Raw genomic sequence first — 24,175 nt, forward strand, 5'->3', positions numbered from 1 at the left:
CTTAAATTATAAACAAGTAAAACCATGAATGGTTTTATAATGTTATTCTAAACCTAAAGTTAAAATAATGGGAAAAACCCTTAAGATAACATGTAGAAAGAAAAATCATCTGAAGCATGCAGAATAACATAAGTAGACTTTGAACGATTACGTGATTGTGGCATCCATAATTGTAACCACAATAAAAAATTAATTGTGCAGCCCTAATATATGTATGCATGTATGTGTATATATATTCCTGTTAAAAAATCTAGTACTACTGACTACTACTGAAGTTATATTGATGTTTTTTAGCTAATCTCACATCGCCTGTATTGAAATCAATGGAGAGTTACACCCTATATCATTTTTTCATATCAGTCACTTTTGAGGTTCAATTTCAATTATGATAATCTCAATGTAGGCAGGGAGATTACTTACTAGGATCTGAATTAGAGCCATTATATATCCCATAAAACACAAATCTAAAGTACTTAAAGCCATTAAAGTATTGTGGGTCTATATCTAAATAAAGCAAATACATTTATCCTGGAGACATCATGGTAGTTCTGTTAGATATGCGATAAGAACAGATTAAGAAGCATCACAGAATATGCATAAGTAGTACGGAAGATGGAAAATCAGATTCCTGATCATCATTTAATGGCATGTATGTTCATGGGAGATTATGTCAGGGGATACACAATGATGAATGGTTTATATCTGCACCGTCCTACAGTCTTTAATCACCGCATACAAGAAGAAGATCTCAACGCTCATTGAAACGTAAATGTTTGTGCATTTCCTTCCAGCATCGTTCTCCAACTGCTCAGGGCATATTTTCATCTGGACTATATTAGATACACTCTTCCTCTAATTATGTTTCAAGTAAGAAAAAAAAATCTAACAGAGATTTGGATTTATTTCTTCACTGAGAGTTGCTTATTAAGTTCAAATTATAGACGCATGAAGATGGTAAATGAATGTGTGAAGTTTTATTGCGTCAGTATTTTATTCATTGTCCTCGAGCACATCATTAGCACAATATATCACTGCAGAACACTGTGTTTGTCGAGGTGGGCATAGCTGCTGCGAGCTGCTGAAGAACTTATTTATCGCAGAACGCCTCTGCTGCGCACTGTCGAAAATGACAGAACATTTACTCTATAGAACGGGCAACAGTGGATTATACAAGGTCCTGCGAGGGTCCGGAGCACAAGCTTCACCGGAGGCCCTGTTGTAAATTGGTTTTAAATTGTAACGTGTTTTTTTTTTTTTTTTTTTTTTTTGTAAGAATATTTCTGTCTGAAATATTCAGAAGTGTCAATTATGTTGATTTGTCACTCACCTTTTTATTCTCAAACAAAGATTCCCTTTCAATTGGTTCAGAATTTAATTTGGACCTCACTATGCTAAAAAAAAAAAAAAGGCTAATAATAGTTTAAAGGGGTCATATGATGTTGGTAAAAAGAACATTATTTTGTGTATTCGGTGTAATGCAATGTATTTATGCTGTTTAATGTAAAAAAAAAACACATTATTTTCCACATACTGTACATTATTGTTTCTCCTCTATGTCCTGTCTTTCTGAAACGTGTAGATTTTTACAAAGCTCATCGTTCGCAAAAGCATGTGATGGAAATGTTACGCCCCTCACCATACTGTGATGTTGTGTGTGCTGGCACGACGAGACAAAACCTACATTACCCATTACAAACTAGGCATTTGTTGCATCCAGTGGGGACATAATTACTGATTATAATGACTTATACTGTGTTTTTACACGTTGCGTTGTGCATCGTGCAGCAAAAACATAAAACCATGTCTGCATTTGTGATTGGAGAAACAACAAGCACCACTCTACACTGCTGAAAAATCGCGATTAACTACAATCGCAGAGTGGCAATTCTTTAAATATGAAAATGTACTTACAGGTTGTGAGTCAGAATCTAGGCTGTCCTTGCGAAGTTGGCATTGTAGGCTACTCTCCCAGGAAACAGTCCGCCTTAAAATGCACTGCATGCACTTGAATATTTGGGTTGAACTGATGTGGAACAATGTTGTAAAAACAACTTAACCACCGATTTCTAGTTGTGTCCTCTTTTGGAAGGCCAAACAAAGTCGTTTCGTTTTCATAACGAAACGGCGTCTCCAAGACATGTTGGTGGCAGCAGCAACAATCGTACAGCGAGAATCAAAGTTATGCCGCCTTTCTCTGCGTAAACAGTGGGGGCGTGTTTAAACGAGCCATTTTAGGAGGACATGGACTAGTCTAAACTTTTATAAAGAACATCTCTTTGGGTTTGAGACTTTAGTCTTTGCAACTTTAGGGATCTTATCTATTCACAAACTGCTTGTAACACTCCAAAGAGAAAGGAAAACTGGAAATCACATCAAATGACCCCTTTAAAAAATATGTTGATGCTTCTTTTATTTTTAAAACACATTAAAAAAAAACAATTCAATTTGTCTGTAGAATTTTGTAAAAAAAATGTAGTATTTAAAAAAAACCTTAACTTTGTATTTTGTTTTGTGTGCAAAGTAACTATACAAAGGTACAACATGTTTATTTTATCACATTTTACATAATTGAAGTCTGAAGCCCTCTGTATTGACCAAATATTGATTAATTACATAGCAAAAATGAAAAATAAAGACGCAGTTGCACAATATTACAAATAAACAAAATGAATGTGAAATTACTTTAGTGTACTGTGACCAGTATAAGACATTAAAGCTGAAACAGGGAGTTCAGAATGTGTTAATAGTGCATCGGAGTGAGGAACATTTCTCATTTCTTCATTTATTTCACATTCTGCCAACAGTCACCGGGACACGTTCGAGCGCCGTTCGTCTATCTATCTCAATTTTACATCTGTAGTGGCTTGTTTCTACATTTATCTCAGCTTGAAGCCTGCTGGCAGTCAGAAGCCCCATCGGCCCAGTCCATAATCTGTCCTTGAGAACCAGCCGAGTGTCTCCGAGGGAATGAGCGAAATGAAGGCAATCATTTGAAATTTGAAAAGAACGTCCTCCTTTGATACAACATGATTTGATCAACTTTGCATATTCCCATCATGGGAAATGAAGCTGCCGGCACGCTTCCAAGAACACTACTCTTGTGACAAGAAGGGCGCCCGTGTGCTGCCTTCCTATAGTTTGATCCGTGGTCATTCCCCACTCAGCACTGCTAATTGATGCAGCATCCTGCTGACTGTTGCCTTACCGTGAGTGTGTGTGTGTGTGTGTGTGTCTGTGTGTGTTCACATGTGTCCAGGGCAGGCTCACCCTGGCTCTGTGCCCAGAGATGAGACTGCATATCCATCACTACTCTATAGTGAGCGGCTGTGGCCAGCTGAGAGACCAGCTCTGCACCTCTCCTCCCCTCCCCCTCCAGCCAGTGGACAGATTCAGGACACCTCAGTTTCATTAGTCACACCAAAGTAGGGCAGGTGCTGTGAGAGTTGCCTCTCCTGGATCTTTTAGAGGCTCGGGGCGAGGCGGGACGCACTCAAACGCCACAAGGACCACTTCTGTATAGGCCAGGGTCTTTCCCGCTCTCCAGCTTAATGTGATGGGACCCCACTAGATAAGCGTTGGGGTTCTTCTGCCACATGCTGTGAATATATCGGCTGTGAATATATCAGCCATAGCCCTCTGAATCTCATACAACAATTTACTACAGTGTTAAAGAAAATAGATGAAACATAAATATTAATCAACAAGTCCTTTGCAATCTTCACATTTACAAATGTTTCGATGTGCATAATTGCAATGTTTTGCTAACAAATGCAGAACAGGAAAATCTGATAAGAATAAATTGTCTTTGTTTTTAACGTGGAGTGTCTTTAATGGGACGAGTCTCCCACACACTTTCACATTTTATATATATATATATATAAAAAACACTACACTAAATATTCATGAATTTAATCTTTGGGTTGACAGTAATTCATTTCGATTTTGTATTTTTTTGTTGTAAATTGAGAATGATTCAGTATAATTAATTACTAAAGTTCCAGATGTGTTTCACATTTTAAGGTTTATTAATTTTTAATTTTTTTAAAAGCAGTATTAATTAAAATACAAAAATTACAGTTACAATGCATTAACATTTTCTTAGGTTTATTAGTGTCATGTAGGGATGCATGATAAATTTTGTTGTTCACTGACAAGCTGCGCAAAATATGATTGTGGTTTGGCGCAGCTTGTCAGTGAACAACGGCTCTGTGTATTAAATGCTGCTCCACGTGAAATCACGCACGTGTAGAGATTTACCGCTTATTACTTGACCCGCATCACTGAAAAGATGTGCATTAAATATCGGGCGATATTTATCGTCCATCCCTAGTTTCATGTGGTATTATCCTAAATGTTTGTATTCCGTATGAATTCGAATTTATTTTTGCATATAAAGTATTTTTTACTGTATGTTTTTGAATTTGGTTTATAATTTTAAACCAGTATAACAATGACTTTATAATACTTTACTTTCTATAACAATGTGTTTTCGGTAACACTTTAGTATAGGGACCAGTTCTCACTTTTAATAGTTGCTTATTAGCATTAGGACTGTGCAATTTATCGCATGTGATTGTCATGCACATAAAGTAAAGCTGGTTCTGTGATTAGTAGTAAATCTCCATAACATGCTTTCAGATGGAGCGGCATTTAATACACAGAGCCTTAGTTCACTGACAAGTACAGTATTGTTCAAAATAATAGCAGTACAATGTGACTAACCAGAATAATCAAGGTTTTTAGTATATTTTTTATTGCTACGTGGCAAACAAGTTACCAGTAGGTTCAGTAGATTGTCAGAAAACAAACAAGACCCAGCATTCATGATATGCACGCTCTTAAGGCTGTGCAATTGGGCAATTAGTTGAAAGGGGTGTGTTCAAAAAAATAGCAGTGTCTACCTTTGACTGTACAAACTCAAAACTATTTTGTACAAACATTTTTTTTTTCTGGGATTTAGCAATCCTGTGAATCACTAAACTAATATTAAGTTGTATGACCACAGTTTTTTAAAACTGCTTGACATCTGTGTGGCATGGAGTCAACCAACTTGTGGCACCTCTCAGCTGTTATTCCACTCCATGATTCTTTAACAACATTCCACAATTCATTCACATTTCTTGGTTTTGCTTCAGAAACAGCATTTTTGATATCACCCCACAATTAGATTAAGGTCTGGAGATTGGGCTGGCCACTCCATAACATTAATTTTGTTGGTTTGGAACCAAGACTTTGCCCGTTTACTAGTGTGTTTTGGGTCATTGTCTTGTTGAAACAACCATTTCAAGGGCATGTCCTCTTCAGCATAGGGCAACATGACCTCTTCAAATATTTTAACATATGCAAACTGATCCATGATCCCTGGTATGCGATAAATAGGCCCAACACCATAGTAGGAGAAACATGCCCATATCATGATGCTTGCACCTCCATGCTTCACTGTCTTCACTGTGTACTGTGGCTTGAATTCAGAGTTTGGGGGTCGTCTCACAAACTGCCTGTGGCCCTTGGACCCAAAAAGAACAATTTTACTCTCATCAGTCCACAAAATGTTCCTCCATTTCTCTTTAGGCCAGTTGATGTGTTCTTTGGCAAATTGTAACCTCTTCTGCACATGCCTTTTTTTTAACAGAGGGACTTTGCGGGGGATTCTTGAAAATAGATTAGCTTCACACAGACGTCTTCTAACTGTCACAGTACTTACAGGTAACTCCAGACTGTCTTTGATCATCCTGGAGGTGATCATTGGCTGAGCCTTTGCCATTCTGGTTATTCTTCTATCCATTTTGATGGTTGTCTTCCGTTTTCTTCCACGTCTCTCTGGTTTTGCTCTCCATTTTAAGGCATTGGAGATCATTTTAGCTGAACAGCCTATCATTTTTTGCACCTCTTTATAGGTTTTCCCCTCTCTAATCAACTTTTTAATCAAAGTACGCTGTTCTTCTGAACAATGTCTTGAACGACCCATTTTCCTCAGCTTTCAAATGCATGTTCAACAAGTGTTGGCTTCATCCTTAAATAGGGGCCACTTGATTCACACCTTTTTCTTCACAAAATTGATGACCTCAGTGATTGAATGGCACACTGCTATTTTTTTGAACACACCCCTTTCAACTAATTCAACTAATTGCCCAATTGCACAGCCTTAAGAGCGTGCATATCATGAATGCTGGGTCTCATTTGTTTTCTGAGAATCTACTGAACCTACTGGTAACTTGTTTGCCACGTAGCAATAAAAAAAATATACGAAAAACCTTGATTATTCTGGTTAGTCACATTGTACTGCTATTATTTTGAACAATACTGTATCACAAAACCGCGTTCATAATCGCAGACAATTTTATAATATATATTTTGTCTTTTGTAATAACACAATGTGTAGTTAGAAATTTCTTTTCATAAAATAGTCTCCTCAACAACAACAAAAAAGGATCGGATACTGGATTCAGATCAGCTGAACCTCTAAATTGAGGTAACTGGAAACAGTTGGATCATTGCATTTGTGGCGAAGTACATGCAGATGCAAAAGGGACCTGTCCTCATTTTTTTCACCCTCCTGCACCTCTCAGTGGTCTGTCAGTGATACAAATGTGGTAATTAATAAGGGCGGTGTGTTGAGGCGAACTGACGTGTGTGTGAGTAGCCGGTGGCAAGGGGCTCTGACTGTAGAGCCCTTGAGGTGAGTTAGATATTAGACGGGTGTCCACAGGGCCAGCCTTCCCTTCACTCACACAGTCATCTGATGGTGAGTGACATTTGACAACTCTGCTCAGGAGAACTGTGAAAGACAGAGTGTTCTGTTCTCTGCTTTCATTTACCAAGGTGATTATAAAGCATTTGGCAACATGCAAAAGCTTGATGATTTGGCTTTCCTTTTAGTTTTTTTTTTGGAACATTATTATTAGCAGTGGAAAAAGACATTTACAGATTTTGTTTGAAACACAAGTCGATATTAACTCTTCATATTTAAAACCACTTCACTATTACATGTGTAGTATTGCTTTATGGAAACTTTAAACCAGCTTTTTTTTGTCATTTTAATGAAAATAATATAATTAAAAATATTCTATAAAGTTGTTTGAGCTCATTGACTACCATAACAAAAGCTAAAACAATGGAAGTTGGAAACTTTTCCAAATGTTCCCCCATTGCAGCTAAACAGGAAGGAGGACTTCCTTCAGAACTGCCAGAGGAAGAGTAAACAATCCCAGAGAGTCTTGAGTTTAGGGTGGATTTTAAAGATGCATTTTTGTCCAGTCAGTGTAGGCTTTGTGATGGCCCTAAGGCCCTTAAAGAGAGAGAAGGAGAGAGTGAGTGTGTGTCTGACGCGGATGTAGGATGTACTGGTGTGAGAAATGAGGTGCTGTGAAGTAGGCAAGCCCTCCAGCAGTCCGTGCACTACTGATAAGAGATGAGGGCCTCAGGGAAATGTATTGGGTCAGACAACAGTTTTCACAGGTGTTTTAGGGGAGAAAAGCACAAGCCCACACTTCAGTAATGCTCGCCATCAAGAGGCTTTTATTCAATCCCATATCCAAACACTGCACTCATCCAAAAATCATTGGTAAATAGAGATGGTACTGAGAACATTTATCTTTCTTCATGAAATATTCAGACTTCAATTGCCTCATTAAAAAATAATTACAGTTGCCTGCTTTGGCAAACTTGAAAAACTTCCACTTTGAGGAAGAAGATTTGAAGAGTAAAGGCTGATGATGTTGTGAAACTTTCAATTAGGCAGTAGCACAACAGCGAGCTGTTGCATTCAATACCTCAATACACTTTGATATTCAATACTTAATGTGAATGTTATTTGCAAAATTCGGAATCAAAGGATTGGCTTGGAATTTGAGTGTGAATTTGAACTGAATTGGCTTGCTGGGAAGTCGAATCGGAATGCCATTAAAAGGAATTGACTGAATGCTATCATTTAAGGCATTCTCAAATCAGTTCTGCGGCACAACTCTGGGGTTGATGTGTGCGAATGTGAACACATATATAGAGTTCAATAAACAAGAAGTTATTTGCATTTCAGACAAAATTGGCCAATTGGTTGGTATACTCCACTCAGCTTCCACTCTCGGTGAAAGGGAATAATGTTATCTCCCAGTGATATTGGACTAAACATCAGCACTTTTGAAATACTGTTCTGCCAACCAAATTAGAGGAACCATAACTGTTCTCCGATGTGCAGTTTAGTCATGCATATATTGTTTTTGCTGCATATTTTAATAGAAATTCTCCGTTTTCTATATGGATTCTTCTCACTTTTTGAGTTTTTGAGTTCTGTTAGTGTGATACGACTTCCTCTGCTGTGTCATCGCAGCTGACTTCTTTGTCTCAAGGATGAGTGTCTTCATATACTTTTCACACCTGACATAAAAGTCTGGGACTGGGCCACTGCAGAACAGGTCATCACACCGATTTTAGCTCGAGTCCTCAGCCCAGCTCGGCATTAGCATCCATGAGAGGATGACAGTTCACCTCTCCGCAGAGTGACACCCAAGCAAATGGATGCCAGTGGAAGAGATACAGAAAACAATACAGCCCGAGGGCTCTCAGACCTTTGGCACCGTGAATCATGTTCGGCTTCCACGCCACCATCGCCACAGATGGAGGGAAAATTATGCATCATACCAGGTTGCTTATGGACTACTCGGCTCGGAAAGCCTTACAAAGAGAGTTATTTTTGTCCATCGCACTCAGGGACTACAAATCTCTGTGAATGTTTTGGTGCGGAGAGGCTGGTTGAGTAGAAACAACTGAAGCATAAAGTGCTGGTAGGTTTCTTCCATTGCTTTGTGTGTTTCATCATATTGATTCAAAGTCGGCTCATGACACTTAAGTTGTGTGACACGTGTTGTTGCGGAAAGCCACACACAAACTTACTTCATGGGGCTGACGGTCCTTAAACAGGCAGCTGCGACTTTACGATGAAACCCAGGCAGCTGCAACAATCTCATCAGCTTTTGAAGACATCTGCCACCTTATCTGATAGAAACTCAATTTATGATTTTTTTTTTTTGTCTCCTTCCTCCCTTCATCTCTTTCGCTCTCACTTGGATTTTTTTTCTTCCGCATCTTGATATATATTTCCCGTTATTGTTTATCCAGGTCCTTTGCTGTCAGAGAGAACAAGACAGGGACTGTAAAGAATCTTATCTTCCCTAAAGCTGACAGCTGTTGGAGGGGCTCAATAGGGGGGGAAGCCTTTGAAGTGTGTTCAGTTACTCCACACATCAAATCCAGCCTCCATCATGCCTCATCATCTAGAAACAAGGCTCACACGAAACTAGCTGAACGGAGCGCCCCACCCCGCGCACCCGCTCTTACGTTGTCTTTCAACTCCTCTTGTTTCTCCTTCACATCTTCACTGTCTCCATTTTTTTTTGTCTCTCTGCCACAATCCATTTTGTTTTTATAGTTTTCAGGAGTCTCTTTTGCAGGCCTCAAATATCGATCAGACTTTCTCAATCGATCACTGTCTCAGTACACATAAACATGCGGTCTCTTTCTGTAGCTGACATTTTCTTTCTCTTTATCCCCCCCGCAGAGGAGCAGTGATTTTAAGGATTGCTCTGCTAAACATCTGCCGAACGAACTAGTTGGTTAGTGAGTTCAACTAGGTTATCTAGATTTTCTTATTTGTTTGTTTTTTTTGGCATGGGGATGAGCAAGGATTTGCAACTTCTCAGAGGGGATTTTTAACATGCTGAGAGCGCCTTATGCTTTAATGTGCTGTCAAAAGGCCTGTCAAAAAGCTTATGTAACAAATCTATTAACTTGAACAATAACTTTCAGGGCAGTTATTGTCGGAATTCAGATCATTTGCTGTTCATCCGCTGTATTTTGTGCTATTATGCATTAGCTGTAGGTCTTTTTTTGTATGAATGTTGATGGATTTGTACAAAATTGTGTTTAGTGTGTATTACCATCCACCAGTGCTTGCAATTATTCAGATTTAGACTGCTCTGTTTGTCATAGAAATACACAGTTTATCACAACCATATCGATTAATGGCTGATATATAAATGTGCAGTTCCTTTACATTTACATTGCATTTGCTGTCATCTAATGCTCACTTAAATTTTCAATAACATAATAATTTAATAACATATTATATACATATAACATATAACATTATTGGATTGCCTCAAACAATGTAATCTATAATAAATCTCGATGTATATATCCATTTATCATATTAATATTTATAATATGTATCAGTTAATCAACATTAACTTGAATTAAAATTTTAAGTTTACATTTTTAATTGTTAGTTGTCAGTTATAATCAAATAAAAATTAAAATAAACATTTGAAATATATCACTCTGTGTGTAATCAATGAATATAATGTACATGTTTCACTTTCTGAATGGAATTAGTGAAGTAAATTAACTTTTTGAAAAAATGTATTCTAATTATATGACCAGGACCTTTACACTGTTCAAAAGTTTGGGGTCGGTAAGATGGTTTTCTTTTTTTTTTTTTTATTATTCACATTTATTCCAATTCAGATTTCTACTTTATTTATTCAGATACATTTGGGATGTTCATTTGGGAATTTCTGTTTTAAATAAATACTTTCGAAATTTCATTCTTTAAAGAATCCTGATAATTGGAGTGTTTAGCGCACACCTTTTTTTCAAGAATGATGCTAAGAAGAAATGCTTCTTGATCACCAAATCAGCATATTAGAATTATTTGGGAAGAATCACATGACACTAAAATCTGTAGTAAGTGGCTGATTAGAATTCAGTAAAATAAAAACATTATTACCACATTCATTAAAATACACTACATTTTAAGATATATTAAAATATATTGCGTTTAAAATGTTATGGCATTTCAATATTTACTGTTTTTACTAAAGTAGATGCAGCCTTAGTGAGTCTGAGATTTTTTTTTTTTTTGTTAAATATGTTACCAACCTCAAAATTTGAGTGTTAGTGTACACACACATATGGATATTTATGGATTTTATGTGTCTAATATCAAGAAAGAATCTTCCTTGCTTATCCGTACATTCATTCATCCTGGAAACTGATATATTAATGCTATTACTTTCCACTTCCACACTCTTTACTACAACATCAAATCACAACTAGAACATGAAGACAGCTCCCCTGACTTTAATAATTCATTTGTTTTTAAATTATGAAAATATGTCTTTTTTGCACATCCGTACAGAGCTCATATGTCAAATCATGACACGAGGTGCTGAGGCAGAGTGGCAGTTGTGGGAGCCCATGAGCCCATTAAAAGTATTCAGGGGCGGTTTGTAATCAGCCGCTGGCGAGGAGGACAGCCATTTGTCTTTAAGCACCCTCAGACTGTGACACTTCATCCTCTCTTGCTTTCTCTTGCTCTCTCTCTTTCTGAAAGCCACTCTTCATCATCTTAACTTAGGTTCAGACGGATGGAGTTTCAGGAAGTGGGGGCAAACAACATGCCTCTCATTGGCTGAATATAGAGCCTAGCATCTGGGAGACGGAGACGAAAGATGAAGCATGCCGTGCTTCCAATTGCGCTTAATTGTTCACCCTCGCTTTAGTCTGATTACAAAGGTGCGTTTCTGTATATTTAACGTGAGTCTTATTTGGAAAGATGAATAGTTGAGCATACTCTTCTAAATACGATGTCGCCACACAAAAAGTTCAAACTCTTGTGTTCCCTTTTTTTTTTTTTTCGTCATGTTTATTTGAGAAAACCTCTGCGTCTGTGAAGCAAGAGATTCTTATTGTCTATTTATTTTACATGATTCCAGTGGAAGAAAATAAACAACAAAGAAATGCATTCTTGTCTGTCGAGACTGACGAGAAGTGCCGCAGAATTGTTTTCCCTCCCCAAACATTCTTTTTTTCTGCGAATATGAAAGTGAGCCGTGCTTGCTTGAGTGGATTTTTTTATGTAATACATAACTCGATATCTGTACGCTGCTCTCAGTTATCAGTCCAGTACTATACATAATACACAATTGCCTACGGCTTCGACAGCGTGCCTCTTCGCAACAGTTGCTTGTTGCGCAAGCTTGCGTGAGCGTGTATGTGTGTGTCTGTAGGTGTGCTGAAGTGTGGAAAATGAGTAGGCTGAATCCTGCTACTTCCAGCCTACTGCATATAATCAGCCGGAGGGCTTTTAACAGAAGCGTGCCATTAGCACAGGACCAGCTTCTTCACAAGCTAATAAAGACCCAAATGGATTACGACCGTTAAATCAGTCTGATTTACTCTGGTCGCTGTTTTTCCACTGAATGACTCAGTAGTTTTGTGTGTGTGTATTTCTGGCCTTTTTCCAGTGCAGGTACCAAACTTCTTCCTCTTTTCTGTCAACATCTGATGCATTTATTTCTGCTAGTGCCTGAATTTTGACTGTGAATGCCGCAGAGCGCGTACTTGAGAGGACACAGACATTGTAAATCTGACTGCGGTCCCCAAACACCCGCTGCTTAGCATGGTTTCTGTGAAGAGAGGCCCAGCGGATGAACACTTAAAATGACAGGTTATGTGAAAGGGTGTGTGTTTTTCCTTTTCTTTTCTTTATAGTGCAAATATGTCGATCTGAATATTGGAATAAGTGGATAAACAGAACTACAAAATAGAAATGTATTTGTAAATCTCAAGTGCTGTTCAATAATAAAAAAAAATCTAAATTATTAATAAAATAAACAAGCAAGTAGTGAGGTAAAGATGTAATTGCAATAACAATTTATTCGTACTTTATCAATTTTTTATTTTTATTTTATTTTATTTTTTTTTTTGCACCCTCAGATTCCAGATTTTCAAATAGCTGTATCTCGGCCAAATATTGTCCTATAATAACAAAACAAATTTAAACATAAACAAATGTATAAATATATAAATCTATCTAATTATCTCTATATAAATGAAAGTATAAATCCCAATTCCAAAAAAATGACCCTTATGACTGGTTTTGTGGTCCAGATCACATTTGATCTATAACCGAAAGAATACCTACCTCTTAACATTAAGGAAAATATCCTGTTGTTATAGAATTCCATGGTCTAAACATACAAACTAGTTTGACTTTTTCTATAAAAACCAGTTTGTTTATTTTAAAGAAATCATTTTGCATCCTGGCATTACTTGAAAGTGTAAGGTAGTGCAAAAGACATTTCGCACAGTAAAATAGAATAAAATAGGTTTATCACACATGAGACGCAGGTCTCTTTTCTCACCTGCATTGGCATGTGCGTTTCTCAACTCCTCGCACAGATTCTTTCCCATAATGCACGAATTCAATTACAGCCTCTATTTTAAATTCAATCTCACGTCACAGCTGAAGTTCCCACATTAGCCACATCGCACTTAATTAGGTTTCCTCACTTTGTGAAATGCCGATTAGCATCAAGTATTACTTTCTGGCTGCCAGCTCGGTCTGAGTTACACTTGGAGTTACAGCCTGAATCAAACAATCGCTCTATAGTTTGCAGCTAATTTATTTTTTCATGCATAATATTTCCCCTTCACTCATTCAAGTATTGTAAAGTAATAGAGGGCCGGTTATGTGAGGAGGAGGCAGTGTTGTGTGCAAAATGAACAGGTGGCTCAAGCTCCTCAGCACTTTTTCTCGTGCCACCTCCCCACAATGTGTGCCTTTGGCCTCCTCTTCCTAAAAAGGCAGAGTTCCAGTTGATCTGGAAACAATTAGAAAAGGTTCTAGACCGCCAAGGAATCTTTGTCACAATGTCAGCTAATTAAGCGTCTTCATTTTCTCTCACTTTCCCATCTTTTGTTTCAACAGGCAATCCACCCGAGTCGACCCACAGGCCAAAACAGCAACATTCCCAGCAGCAGCCTCACAAGGGAGCGAAGGCCGGCGCGAATGTCCGCTGCGGACCAGCACAGTCGGCCTTGTGAAGAGAGGGCTTGCAGCAATGGCGGAGTAGGATTGAGGGAGTCACTACGGAGAGCTGAAGGTGGGCAGTCCTTGTCTGAGGTATCCGGACCTCGCAAGACGGAGCACCCGGGGCCCTCTCAGATCCCTCGCGCCGTGGCCGGCAGCAGTATGAGCCTCCCCAGCAAGGCCAGTCCCTCACGCAGTCTGTCCTCGGACAGCGAACGGGGGCCACGGAGCGAGCGAGGCCCTATTCCCAGGCTTCAGTCCTCCTTTACCGGCCGTCTGGGTCAGCCGCCCCGTGGGCCTCTGTCTTTACACATGTACAGCCGAAAGAACGTCTTCCTACAGCACTCACTCCATACAGCCGAACTGCAGGCTCTCGCTCAGCAGGACGGTTGAAAACACACACACCGAACACTGACACATGCCTCAGACGGATACGAGTTCCTCAGTGACCGCGAGTACCTTTAGACCCACGTGTACTCAGTTACATCAAAGCTAATTTTCCTCTCAAACCTCAACCGAACTTTAGCCGCACACCGAGACTCTTCTTATCCTTTGTGGAGTTAAAGTAATCATCTGCAGTATATTAAGTGTCAAAACCAATCCGTAGTCTGCACTACTTAAGCCTTTTTGAAGAACTAGTATATGCTGCTCCGATAAGTACTTTAGATTGACGGTCCATTAAGGTGAGAGATTCCCTCGCTACATTATCACATTGTACAGTTCTGCTGAAATGCTAGAGGATGTCAACATTTTGCATTCCATTATATCATTAAAAGAAATTCAGGGTCCAACATTAACACTTGCCAAGACTCCAATTTCAAGTAAAAATAATTGGTTTGGACAAGTTTATTTAACCTTTTGCCCAGTACCTCTATTAGGAACTGTAACAGTATGTGGTTTATATCTAGTTGTATGAATGATAATCTGATCTTCGCTGCTGTAAGATATCAATTAAATTTTAGACACAAGTGTGTCTTATTAAAACCAAACGTTTCTCCAGATCTCAGTTTGGTGACAAATTACTGTTCAAATGTTTGGGGTCAGGAAATTTTTTCTGGTTGCTTGTGTTCACCAAGGCTTTTTATATTATGTAATATGATAAATAGTAATATTTAAAAAATATTATAATTTAAAAATCTATTATACAATTTAAATGTAATTTATTCCTGTGATGGCAAAACTGAATTTTCAACAACCATTGCTCCAAGTTTCATTGTCACATAATCCTTCAAAGATCAAAAAAGAAATTCTAATATGCTGATTTGCAGCCCTATTAACATTGAGCCTATTCTTATTTTCAAGGTTAAAAATTGTTGTGCTGTCTAATTTTTTCTTTTGGAAACCATGGTGTTTTTTATTTTTATTTTAATGTATTTTTTTTGTTATGAATTTAAATTTAAATTCAAAATCCTTTGTAATATTATAAATGTGCGTGGTGTCACTTTTGAATAAATCAACTGAATGCATCCTTGCTGAATAAAAATAATCTCTTAAAAAAAAACATAACTGTACTTTCCCCGAACATTTGAATGGTACAGTATATGTGATGTATTTGTATTCATATAAAGCCATAATCAAAATATTGTGAACAAAATTATGTTTTTGTGGAAAATCTGAGGAACTGGCAAATGCGACTGAGAAAAAAAAAATAATAATTTTGTACTGGTCATAAAAATACAGCCTCAAGATGAGTTCCCAAGATTTTTGTCCGGTTTCTCAATTCAACAAAAACATTTTGTGCCAAAAAGTTAATTTTGGACCCTGCATGTAGAAACTTTATTAATGTTTTCAAAACATTTTAACTCTAACTCACAACTATAGACTTGCTTATTAGATTAAGCCCAATCAGTAGTGATGTTTATAAAAGTATGTCACATTTATTTGAACCGGTAAACATGACACTGAAGAACCAAGAATCGAAAAGAGGGCATTGAAACTCTTGCTCCCATATTGTCGGACCGCTTTTTGGGAGTTTAACAATTTAGCCTCTCTAATTGCAAGCTACCATTTTTTTCCCCCTTTGGCTGCAAACAAACAAAAAAGCTTTTTCGCACTGAATCGAAGCTCAAATAGGTTTGACAGCCCTTGAGGAAGGACTCAGTGAGAGCCTCAAGTCGTAAACACTTAGACAGACCTCAAGGCAGCTGAACTTCACGAAAGAAATGCCCTTCGTTAATCAAAGAAGTAGAGCCCTCTTTGCAGAGAAATACATTATTACATTTGACATAGGTGAGGCTTTGAATTTTTATTAAAAAAGATGGCAAATAAATTTTATTAAACATGTCAGTAACTTCAGTAAGTTTAAAACTGCAATAGACGGCCTCATACAGTGCTCACTCTTAAGACAAGCAGGTGAAACAAGTAATGGCCTCATTTTGGCAGCGTTGGGAGAACGTTGGGACGGTGATGACCCGGCTTTGCGGATCAGGAGCTCAAGCAAGGATGCATGGAGGAGAAGGAAACCCTGAAGAAACGCAGTCCCATCCATCCAGCAGGTCTGCTCCCTGTGGTCCAGTGCTCCAATTTCAGCAATCTGTTGGGAGCACCATGGCTTCCTCTCTCTCGATCTCCTTCTCCCTCCCAGACCTACTTCCAGCTCTGTGTGTGATCAGGCTCAGGGAGAGAAAGCGGTCTTTAGCGCGGTCTCACCACTACATTCTCTGATACTGATATCACACTCCCTAAACTGGAACGTGTTTGTCTTGTTACGGGTCCAAATCAAAATTTGTTAAGAGTCCAAAATTAACATTTGGTGAACAAATGTTAAATAGGAGTAAAATTGTCTTTGATATGTACAGTAGATAAAATTATTGGGAACTGGTTATTAAGATTGGGCTTCCAAATATAAAAAATGTGAATAAAAAAGTATATAATTATTATAATCTAACAAACATTTAGGGCCAGATTTACTAAACAAGGCAAATTAGCACAGGAACACACTTCCAAAACCGTGCCAGAGGGTGTGGATTTTTCTGTGAGTGATTCATTTTAATACTCTCCCCCATAAATTTAGCATCTAAAAGGGAAACTCCTACAAATGCATATTCGGTATGATCAGGTGTCCTCGCTTTATTCACTGCGTGTCTTTTAATATCCTGACACTACTATTTTAACGCCAAAAGTTGGTTTGCGCTGACGCAAGCTGTTAGTAAATCTGTCCCTTATTGTAAACATCTAACATTACTGTTGATTTAATTCATGCTATTTTTAATATTTTTTAAGGATCCTTTGCATGTTGTTCTAATAATATACAACTTTTTTTTAAATTAAAAAAATACAATAAAAAACTCAGATTTTGACGATTTCTTTTTCCATTTGTAAATCGGTTTAGTTCATGCATCCATCACGTACAAGGCAAACAGTTCATTTTGGACCCTGCTTACGGTATTTCAGAACGACCTCAGGAGAGCAGACTGCTGTTAGTCAGCCAATTTGAGTCAATTCAGCCCTCGATAACTGCGCTCGGCAATACTGTTCAAATGCGGGGTGGGTGTCAGTTTGTGACTGGTGAATGTTAAATGCGTGTTCCCAGAGGCAGGAATTGTCCTTGTTCCTTCCTGAGCCTCTCTTGTGTCTTTGACACATGACTTTAAACCACACGTTTGAGCCATGACGCTTGGAGGACGGAGATATAAACAGACTTGAATATGCGGGATCATGAGTAGAATCCGTGCAAGAGCGGGGACTTGTGGATCTCGATCATTAACATGACTATATGTGCCATCTCATTTCTGACTTCAGAATTCTTTATCGTTGAATAGATATTTATTTGGCCTTATTTATTATGTAATATTGTAAAACGACTATCAGCTTATGCTTTAATTTGTCTGTATCAATGCATATAAAACTGTCTTCGTTGCAGATGCTGTTGCTATGCTGAAATCATCTCTTACATCATTTAGATTTTCTCTTTTTTTTTTCATCAGTATGTACAGGGTTTGCATAACAATGGCACCTTTAAGAGATTTCAACCCTAATGAGATTCGAAATGACCTTTATCTGTATCTTTTCTCTCACTGGTGGTTTTCATTAAGATGTTCTGATTTTCACTGAATGTAATATATTCATTCATTAAAGACTGATATTCCAAAAACGAAATGGTTTTAATATACGCAAGCCCTGGTTTTGGTTGTTAATAGGATGGTTTCCACATTTAACGTTTCTATTAACTGTTTTTCCAGCACTGCTTCTTTAATACACCTGCTCCTTCATGTTTGACATTATTTTTAATGTTCGAGGAGGGTACACTGTAAGCAATGTTACTGTTTACAATCATCATCTCTGGAAACTAGACGTGAAAATGCTATTGCTTTGATGGCCTGCAGCGGTCTAAAGTGAGCCTTTTCTCTGGCCTGCCCTTGCTTCTTGGTGAAAGGGTAAAATGGATGTCATTCTTCTGGAAATTGCTTATTGTGTTTCCTTAAGTGTATTGCATCAGACTATAATGCTCAAAAGCCTGTGTGAACTTCACATGGTCCCTGTCTAAATCACTCTTTTTCTCTGATTCCTGTTCAGGCTTCACAGTCCACTTCAACTGTGCAGGTTTCACAGCACGTATCGTTGCTACTCTTAGTCATCCATAACAAGTTTTCTCTAGCTAAAAGGAGGGCAGAGAGAGACCGTCAACTTCTGGGCAAAAGTAATTGCACTGCTCCGCAGGGAGGAAAGCCGCTACCGTAGAACTCTGGGAATGACAAGTGTTTGTTGTCTTGATGTGACGGTGGGCTGACTTTGATGCACAGAGGTGTATTTCTCTGTCGCTGCTCATCTGTGTCTTCATAAATTCGATGTGGTTATGTATGACATCTGCGTGAGAAATTCTCAAGAATCTTCTCCAAAATGGTTTGTTTCCACTGTTGCCGGGGCTGTTTTTCCAGTTTCTATTTTAATTTCTTTTTTTTTTAATGTCTTGGTCATTCAGACTTCATCAATATAAGGTGTGACTTTGTGATATTTCATGTCATCATTTAGGGTGTTTTTATACCTTTGACCATTGATTGGTAAATATATTTTTTTAGTATGTTTTTTTGGTATTTGTGTGTATGAACTTGCCAGTTAAATTTGGGTCAGCACCAGAACAAACATATAACTCTGGAAAAGAAATTATTAGAGAAGCATCCAATAATCCCTTCCGATAAGGTAAAGTGATAAATTATATAAACTGTTGAAAACCATAAGTATATCTGATCTGTGAAGCAAACATGGCTCTTCTTTTAATGGACCTCCTGAGAAAAGGTGTTCATCACTGCTATTCTTTGTTAAATATATAGATTTAAATAATTTATAAATATTGAAATAAGAGGTTTTCATTATGAAATACATTGATGTACAAACCCACACTACAATACTGTATAAAACATTCTGGTTATTAATATTTTTGAAAGAAGTATTTTATGTTCATCGGAGCTGATCAAGAATACAGTAAAAATTGTAATATTGTGAAATATTGTTATAATAATAATAATAAAAAAAACTTTTCTATTTTAATATTCTTAAAAATGTAATTTATTCCTGTGATGGCAAAGCTGAATTTTCAGCAGTCATTAATCAAATCTTTAGTGTCATAATCCTTCAGAAATCAATCTCATAGGCCGAATTAGTTCTCAAGAGACATGTATTAGTAGTTGTAGTAATATTATTAGTGCTGAAAACAGTAGTGCTGCCTAATATTGTGAAACCCATTTTTTTCAGGATCTATTGATAAGCATAAAATCCAAAAGAACAGAACACTTTTGTAACTCTGTATGTCTTTAGTGTAAAATTTGAAGTTTAATAAATCCTCGCTGAATAAAAGTATTCATTCCTTATATATATATACCTTGCAGACCACAAACTTTTGAATGAAAGTTTTATATTGTCTATCTACAGTATGAACTATGAACACAATCTGAACTAAGAGAAAGTGTAGTTTTATAACAACAAACTACATTTGAAAATGTCCTTAACCTACATACTTTCTTTTGTCAAATTCAAAAGTATGTACTGAAAACAATAAACTTATCATATTTTTTTTTCATGTATTGAAAGTGACAGCGTCTTAAACTAAACTATCTAAACTTGTCAGTTTGTCACTTATGCTGTAACATCCTCCCGCATTCGAGTTCATTGTGTGGAATAGAGCCACCTACATTCCTCGCGATTTGTCCTTTTGTATCCAACGCAAGAAAGAACGTCATCCGGGTTGGGAACGACCAGATGCTTCTGATTTCGCTGAGCTTGTCAATGTCCAAAACACCTGGGGCCTGTTGCCTGCCAATGAGAGTACTCACGTTGATTTGATGCCTCCCAAGCTCACGGAAGGTCGCAGTGGGCTAACAACTGTGACTGCTGCCCGCTGCACCCCACTGGCATGCCCATCTCCCCATGGTGCCCGGAGCGATGCCCTCTACTCTCACCCTGCCCAGACACGCTGGCATGCTGAGCCATTCTTGGAAGCATGAAGAGACAGGCTTGCCAGCTTACTTTTCCCACAGGGTGTTGCTTTCTCTCCAACAACTGTGGAATGAAACAAAGCAGTGGGAGATGAGTGAGAGCAGCCCACACAGCTCCTGGGTGGTAAAGGCAGTGGCGTTTCTTTCTGCGGTATGTTGCCATGGTTGACGAGCAGCTTTTCAATCATTATTAGCTATGACACATCATGTGGCTTGTTGATCAAGCGACGTCTTTTTCTTTCCGTTTCTCAGTAACCTCCGCTGATCTACAATCCCTCAATAGCTCCATGTTCCATCAGCTCTCTGCACAAACTCATCCAAAACAAATGGAGGGTGCCGGTAATGACAGATAAATGTGGTTATTATTACTTTCCGTCCCAGATGAGGTAAAGAGAGCAACTGAAGATTCTTGTTATAGTCAGCTTCTTCCTCTATCAGGAATTCCGTGCTTTTCATGGGGGTACAGCGTGTAATATTGACTCGCTTTGATAGTGGGCTTTTTAAATTAGAAATGACCCAGGGATAGAAGAAATAATCAGACGTGGAGCACCGGCACAGCCGCCACTGCTCCATCATGGCAGGACAGCAGGGTCTCGGGGCTCATTTGCTCTCAGCGATTATCAGCAGGTTTCTTATACCGAGCAACAGAGTCAAATGACTCTCATTCTTACTATCTGTCTTTCATTCTTTCCCTGATGTGCAGCCGCTGTTTTTTCCCCCTATTCGCCCCCATTAATTGACTTTGTGTTTATCAGTTTTGCGGTCCAGGGCCTTTTTCAGGCTGAGATGCTAAAGTATTCTCGTATCAGATAACAGCACAGACGATGCACATAGAGCAGTGATTTCAATAACTCAGAAAGTATGAGCATACTTATTGGTAGAGGTGCATGTTGGGATGCATATTTGAGTTGTTTTCCCACCCTTAGCGCCACATTCATTTGCATCTTCCACCAGCAACATGCTTCCGCATTGAGTATGCCTTTCTTGGTTTTGCTCACTTTGAGGATTCATAAAGCCAGTGCCTGCAGCAACACCAACACAGTGAGTCGGCAACCTCCTTAACACCTGCGAAGCTGCAAAACTGCAGAGCTCAGGGCACTGGGGTTGTAGTGAGAGATTCGGCCTGACGGATCGATTGAGGCAATTTTGCTAAATTTTGGAATAAAATGGCAGCAGCAAATTTTGGCCAATGAAAATATTTTTTAGTTGACAGTGCAAAATCAACCCAAATATTCAAACATTCAAAGTACTTTTAATATATACAAACATTTAACAAAAAATTGTGAAAACAGTACTCTGAAATAAGACTACAATGAATACATTATAAAACAATATTGTACATTTTTAATGCATTCATTTTAGTGTTAATAGTGTGTACAGAACATATCTTTGACTAGCATTTAACTTCACCCATTCATTCATTTTGAGCAAATGTACACTATTTTTCAAACATTTAGGGTCAGTATTTAAAAAAAAATATATATATTTGATTAATAAGAAATTAATAATTGTATTTAGCCAGAAGCATTAAACTGACCCCCCAAAAAAAAGAGAAAGTAAAGACATTTATAATGATTCAAAGGATTCTTAAAATTCTTTCGATTCATCCTATTCATCAAAGAATCCTTCAGCACTGATGATAATAAGAAATATTTCTTGAGCTGCAAATCAGTACATTACAATGATTTCTGAAGGATCATGTGACACTGAAGACTGGAATGGATGCTGAAAAATTCAGATTTGCCATCAACAATAAGTGAACATTTAAAATATAATAAAATACAAAGAAGTAATTATAAATTGTAATAAAAATTCACAATATTACTATTTGAACTGTATTTTTATTGATATTTTTTATGAATACAGACTTGGTGAGCATACAAATCATCTTTCAAAAATGTTACAAATTCGTACAGAGCCCAATGTTTTCAACAACAGTTTAAGTTTAATATTAATATAATGTAATATTATGTTTTAATATTTAATGTTCTGTGGGATGTGTACTGGGTCAATTAATTAAGCAGCTGGTTAAGTCCCTCAGTTCACTGTTCAGCTCATAAAGCTCAAGTGGCGCAATCCCTGAATTTGAGATTATTTGAAACTTTGTTAGTACAGTCTTGTTGTTTTTTTTTTTTTTTACTCATTTTCATCAGTGCTATTTCTGCACAGCAGCTCTCAGGTGCCATGCGGTTGCACTAGTTTCCAGAGAGACATTAACGGCAGAGAGCACCTGTGTATTTTGGTGATAGTGATGACCCGTGGACTCTTGTGTTTACTTGTGATCTGCATCACTGCAATATTAAAAAGCAAATGGCATCACGCTGGTGCCCACCTGCTTCAATTAAATCCCTACTGCTAATCATTTCCCAGAGAGGTCCCTCAGCCTCTACTCTTGAACTTGTTTCTTCCAGTAGCCTTGCAAACAAAACTAACTCTCTCACCCTCTCTTCCAGCCTCACAGCAGCAAAGAAATTCCAAGAGTTTTGTGAATCCTTCCACTTTCTTCTCTGCCACCTTACAGTTCCAGAGGCCTTCTGGAAGCTGGGAGACTCCGAACTCTTTCTTCCAGTTTCAGGCCCCTTTCTCTCTTCCTTGCTCTGCTGTCTCTCTGCAATCCTCCATGGACATTTTGTCCATGCAAATGGCTCTTATCAACTCTCGAGGATTCAGCATTTCAATCCATCCACCCCCAGACAGTTCACTTCATTTCAACTCACTTTTTTTTTCTTCTCTGTTTTCAGGGTCAGTCAGCCAGAAAACCAATTATTCAGCCCCCCTTTATCACCTGAATGAAAGGGAGAGGGGTTAAGGCCTGCAACCCTAGAGTCCTTTTTGGTAACGCAGCATCAGATCTCACCTCTTGCAATGGCCCATTACGGTAGAATCGCTGTATCGCTTACTGTCTTCATCTTGTTGAAGAGCCAAAATAAATTATCACGGCATTTGCGTCTTTATCCCTCAAAAAGTGCAGCAAATTTGGGATATGTGAATGCGTGACCCAATTTCTCCAAGTACTCTGTCACCCTGCTGAAGGGGAGGGAGAAATGGTTTGACTGTGAGAGACACAGTGACAAGACACAATTCACGAACACATTTGGAGAAAACAGCTCAGCGAAAACGCCTGCCTCAGCTCCAAGATCACAGGAGGATTGATGGATTTATACACTCACAGGCGGAATAGTCAATTATTCTCGCGGGTGAAATGGAAATTGGACGTTGTGACTTTCCCTCCCGCATCTCCTACATGAAAGGGAATAGCCATCTTTTGCTTGTTGCTAGTTTGATAGTGTAGTTTCTTTTGGGTTTTCAGAGTCTCGCCAGCTCGATTATGCAGGGCTTCCGCAACAGACGTGCGAGATTAGTTGGTTCTTCCGCACTGAGTCGGAGCCTAACTCCAGGCAGCGGACCGGAGACGTCCATGTGCAAGGTGTTCCATTAATCATACAGCACACACTCTACTGAAGGGCAGTGCCAAGGAGGAGGATTGCGTCTGTTGGCCCCCTTTGGCCCGGTGGTTGGCGAACCCCATGGGGGAGACGAGTCTGTCACAAAGGGGGCATGTTGTGTCCTAGCTCAGCACTAAAACACATTTCTTGGTGCCCTTGAAAAGGGCAAGCCAACTTTGTGACAGGAGAAATTTGGTCTAATAAATGGTGGGAAGAGTAAACATCAGAGCTTAGATTGATTATGCGCTTGAGGAGACTAAACCAGTGCTGTTGTTTCCACTGAAACAAACGTCTTTTGCTCTCGTGTCAGAGGCCATAACTTATCATTGGCTGGTGCAGATTATTTTCTTGACCTGAGGATGTGTGCCTGCTCATGCGGGGTGGGGGAAGAACAGACAGATGCCGAAGCCGCCGCAGCATTGTATGATTGG

General features: G+C 38.5%; 1 protein-coding gene across 3 annotated transcripts in view; it reads left to right on the forward strand.

The window, feature by feature from the left end:
* The window catches only part of ccser1 (coiled-coil serine-rich protein 1), a 78,037-nt gene extending 60,072 nt beyond the window's left edge, over positions 1-17,965 (forward strand). For 2 of the 3 annotated variants that reach the window (XM_052564134.1, XM_052564135.1), the window contains one exon: positions 13,766-17,965. In XM_052564134.1, the coding sequence (XP_052420094.1) occupies positions 13,766-14,260 (495 nt within the window). In that variant the 3' untranslated portion in view covers positions 14,261-17,965. The remainder of the gene's footprint in view (positions 1-13,765) is intronic. The other variant, XM_052564136.1, reaches the window with a different exon arrangement.
* Positions 17,966-24,175: the final 6,210 nt, after the last annotated feature.

The sequence above is a fragment of the Carassius gibelio genome, chromosome B8 (assembly GCF_023724105.1).
Source record: "Carassius gibelio isolate Cgi1373 ecotype wild population from Czech Republic chromosome B8, carGib1.2-hapl.c, whole genome shotgun sequence".
Taxonomy (NCBI): Eukaryota; Metazoa; Chordata; class Actinopteri; order Cypriniformes; family Cyprinidae; genus Carassius; species Carassius gibelio.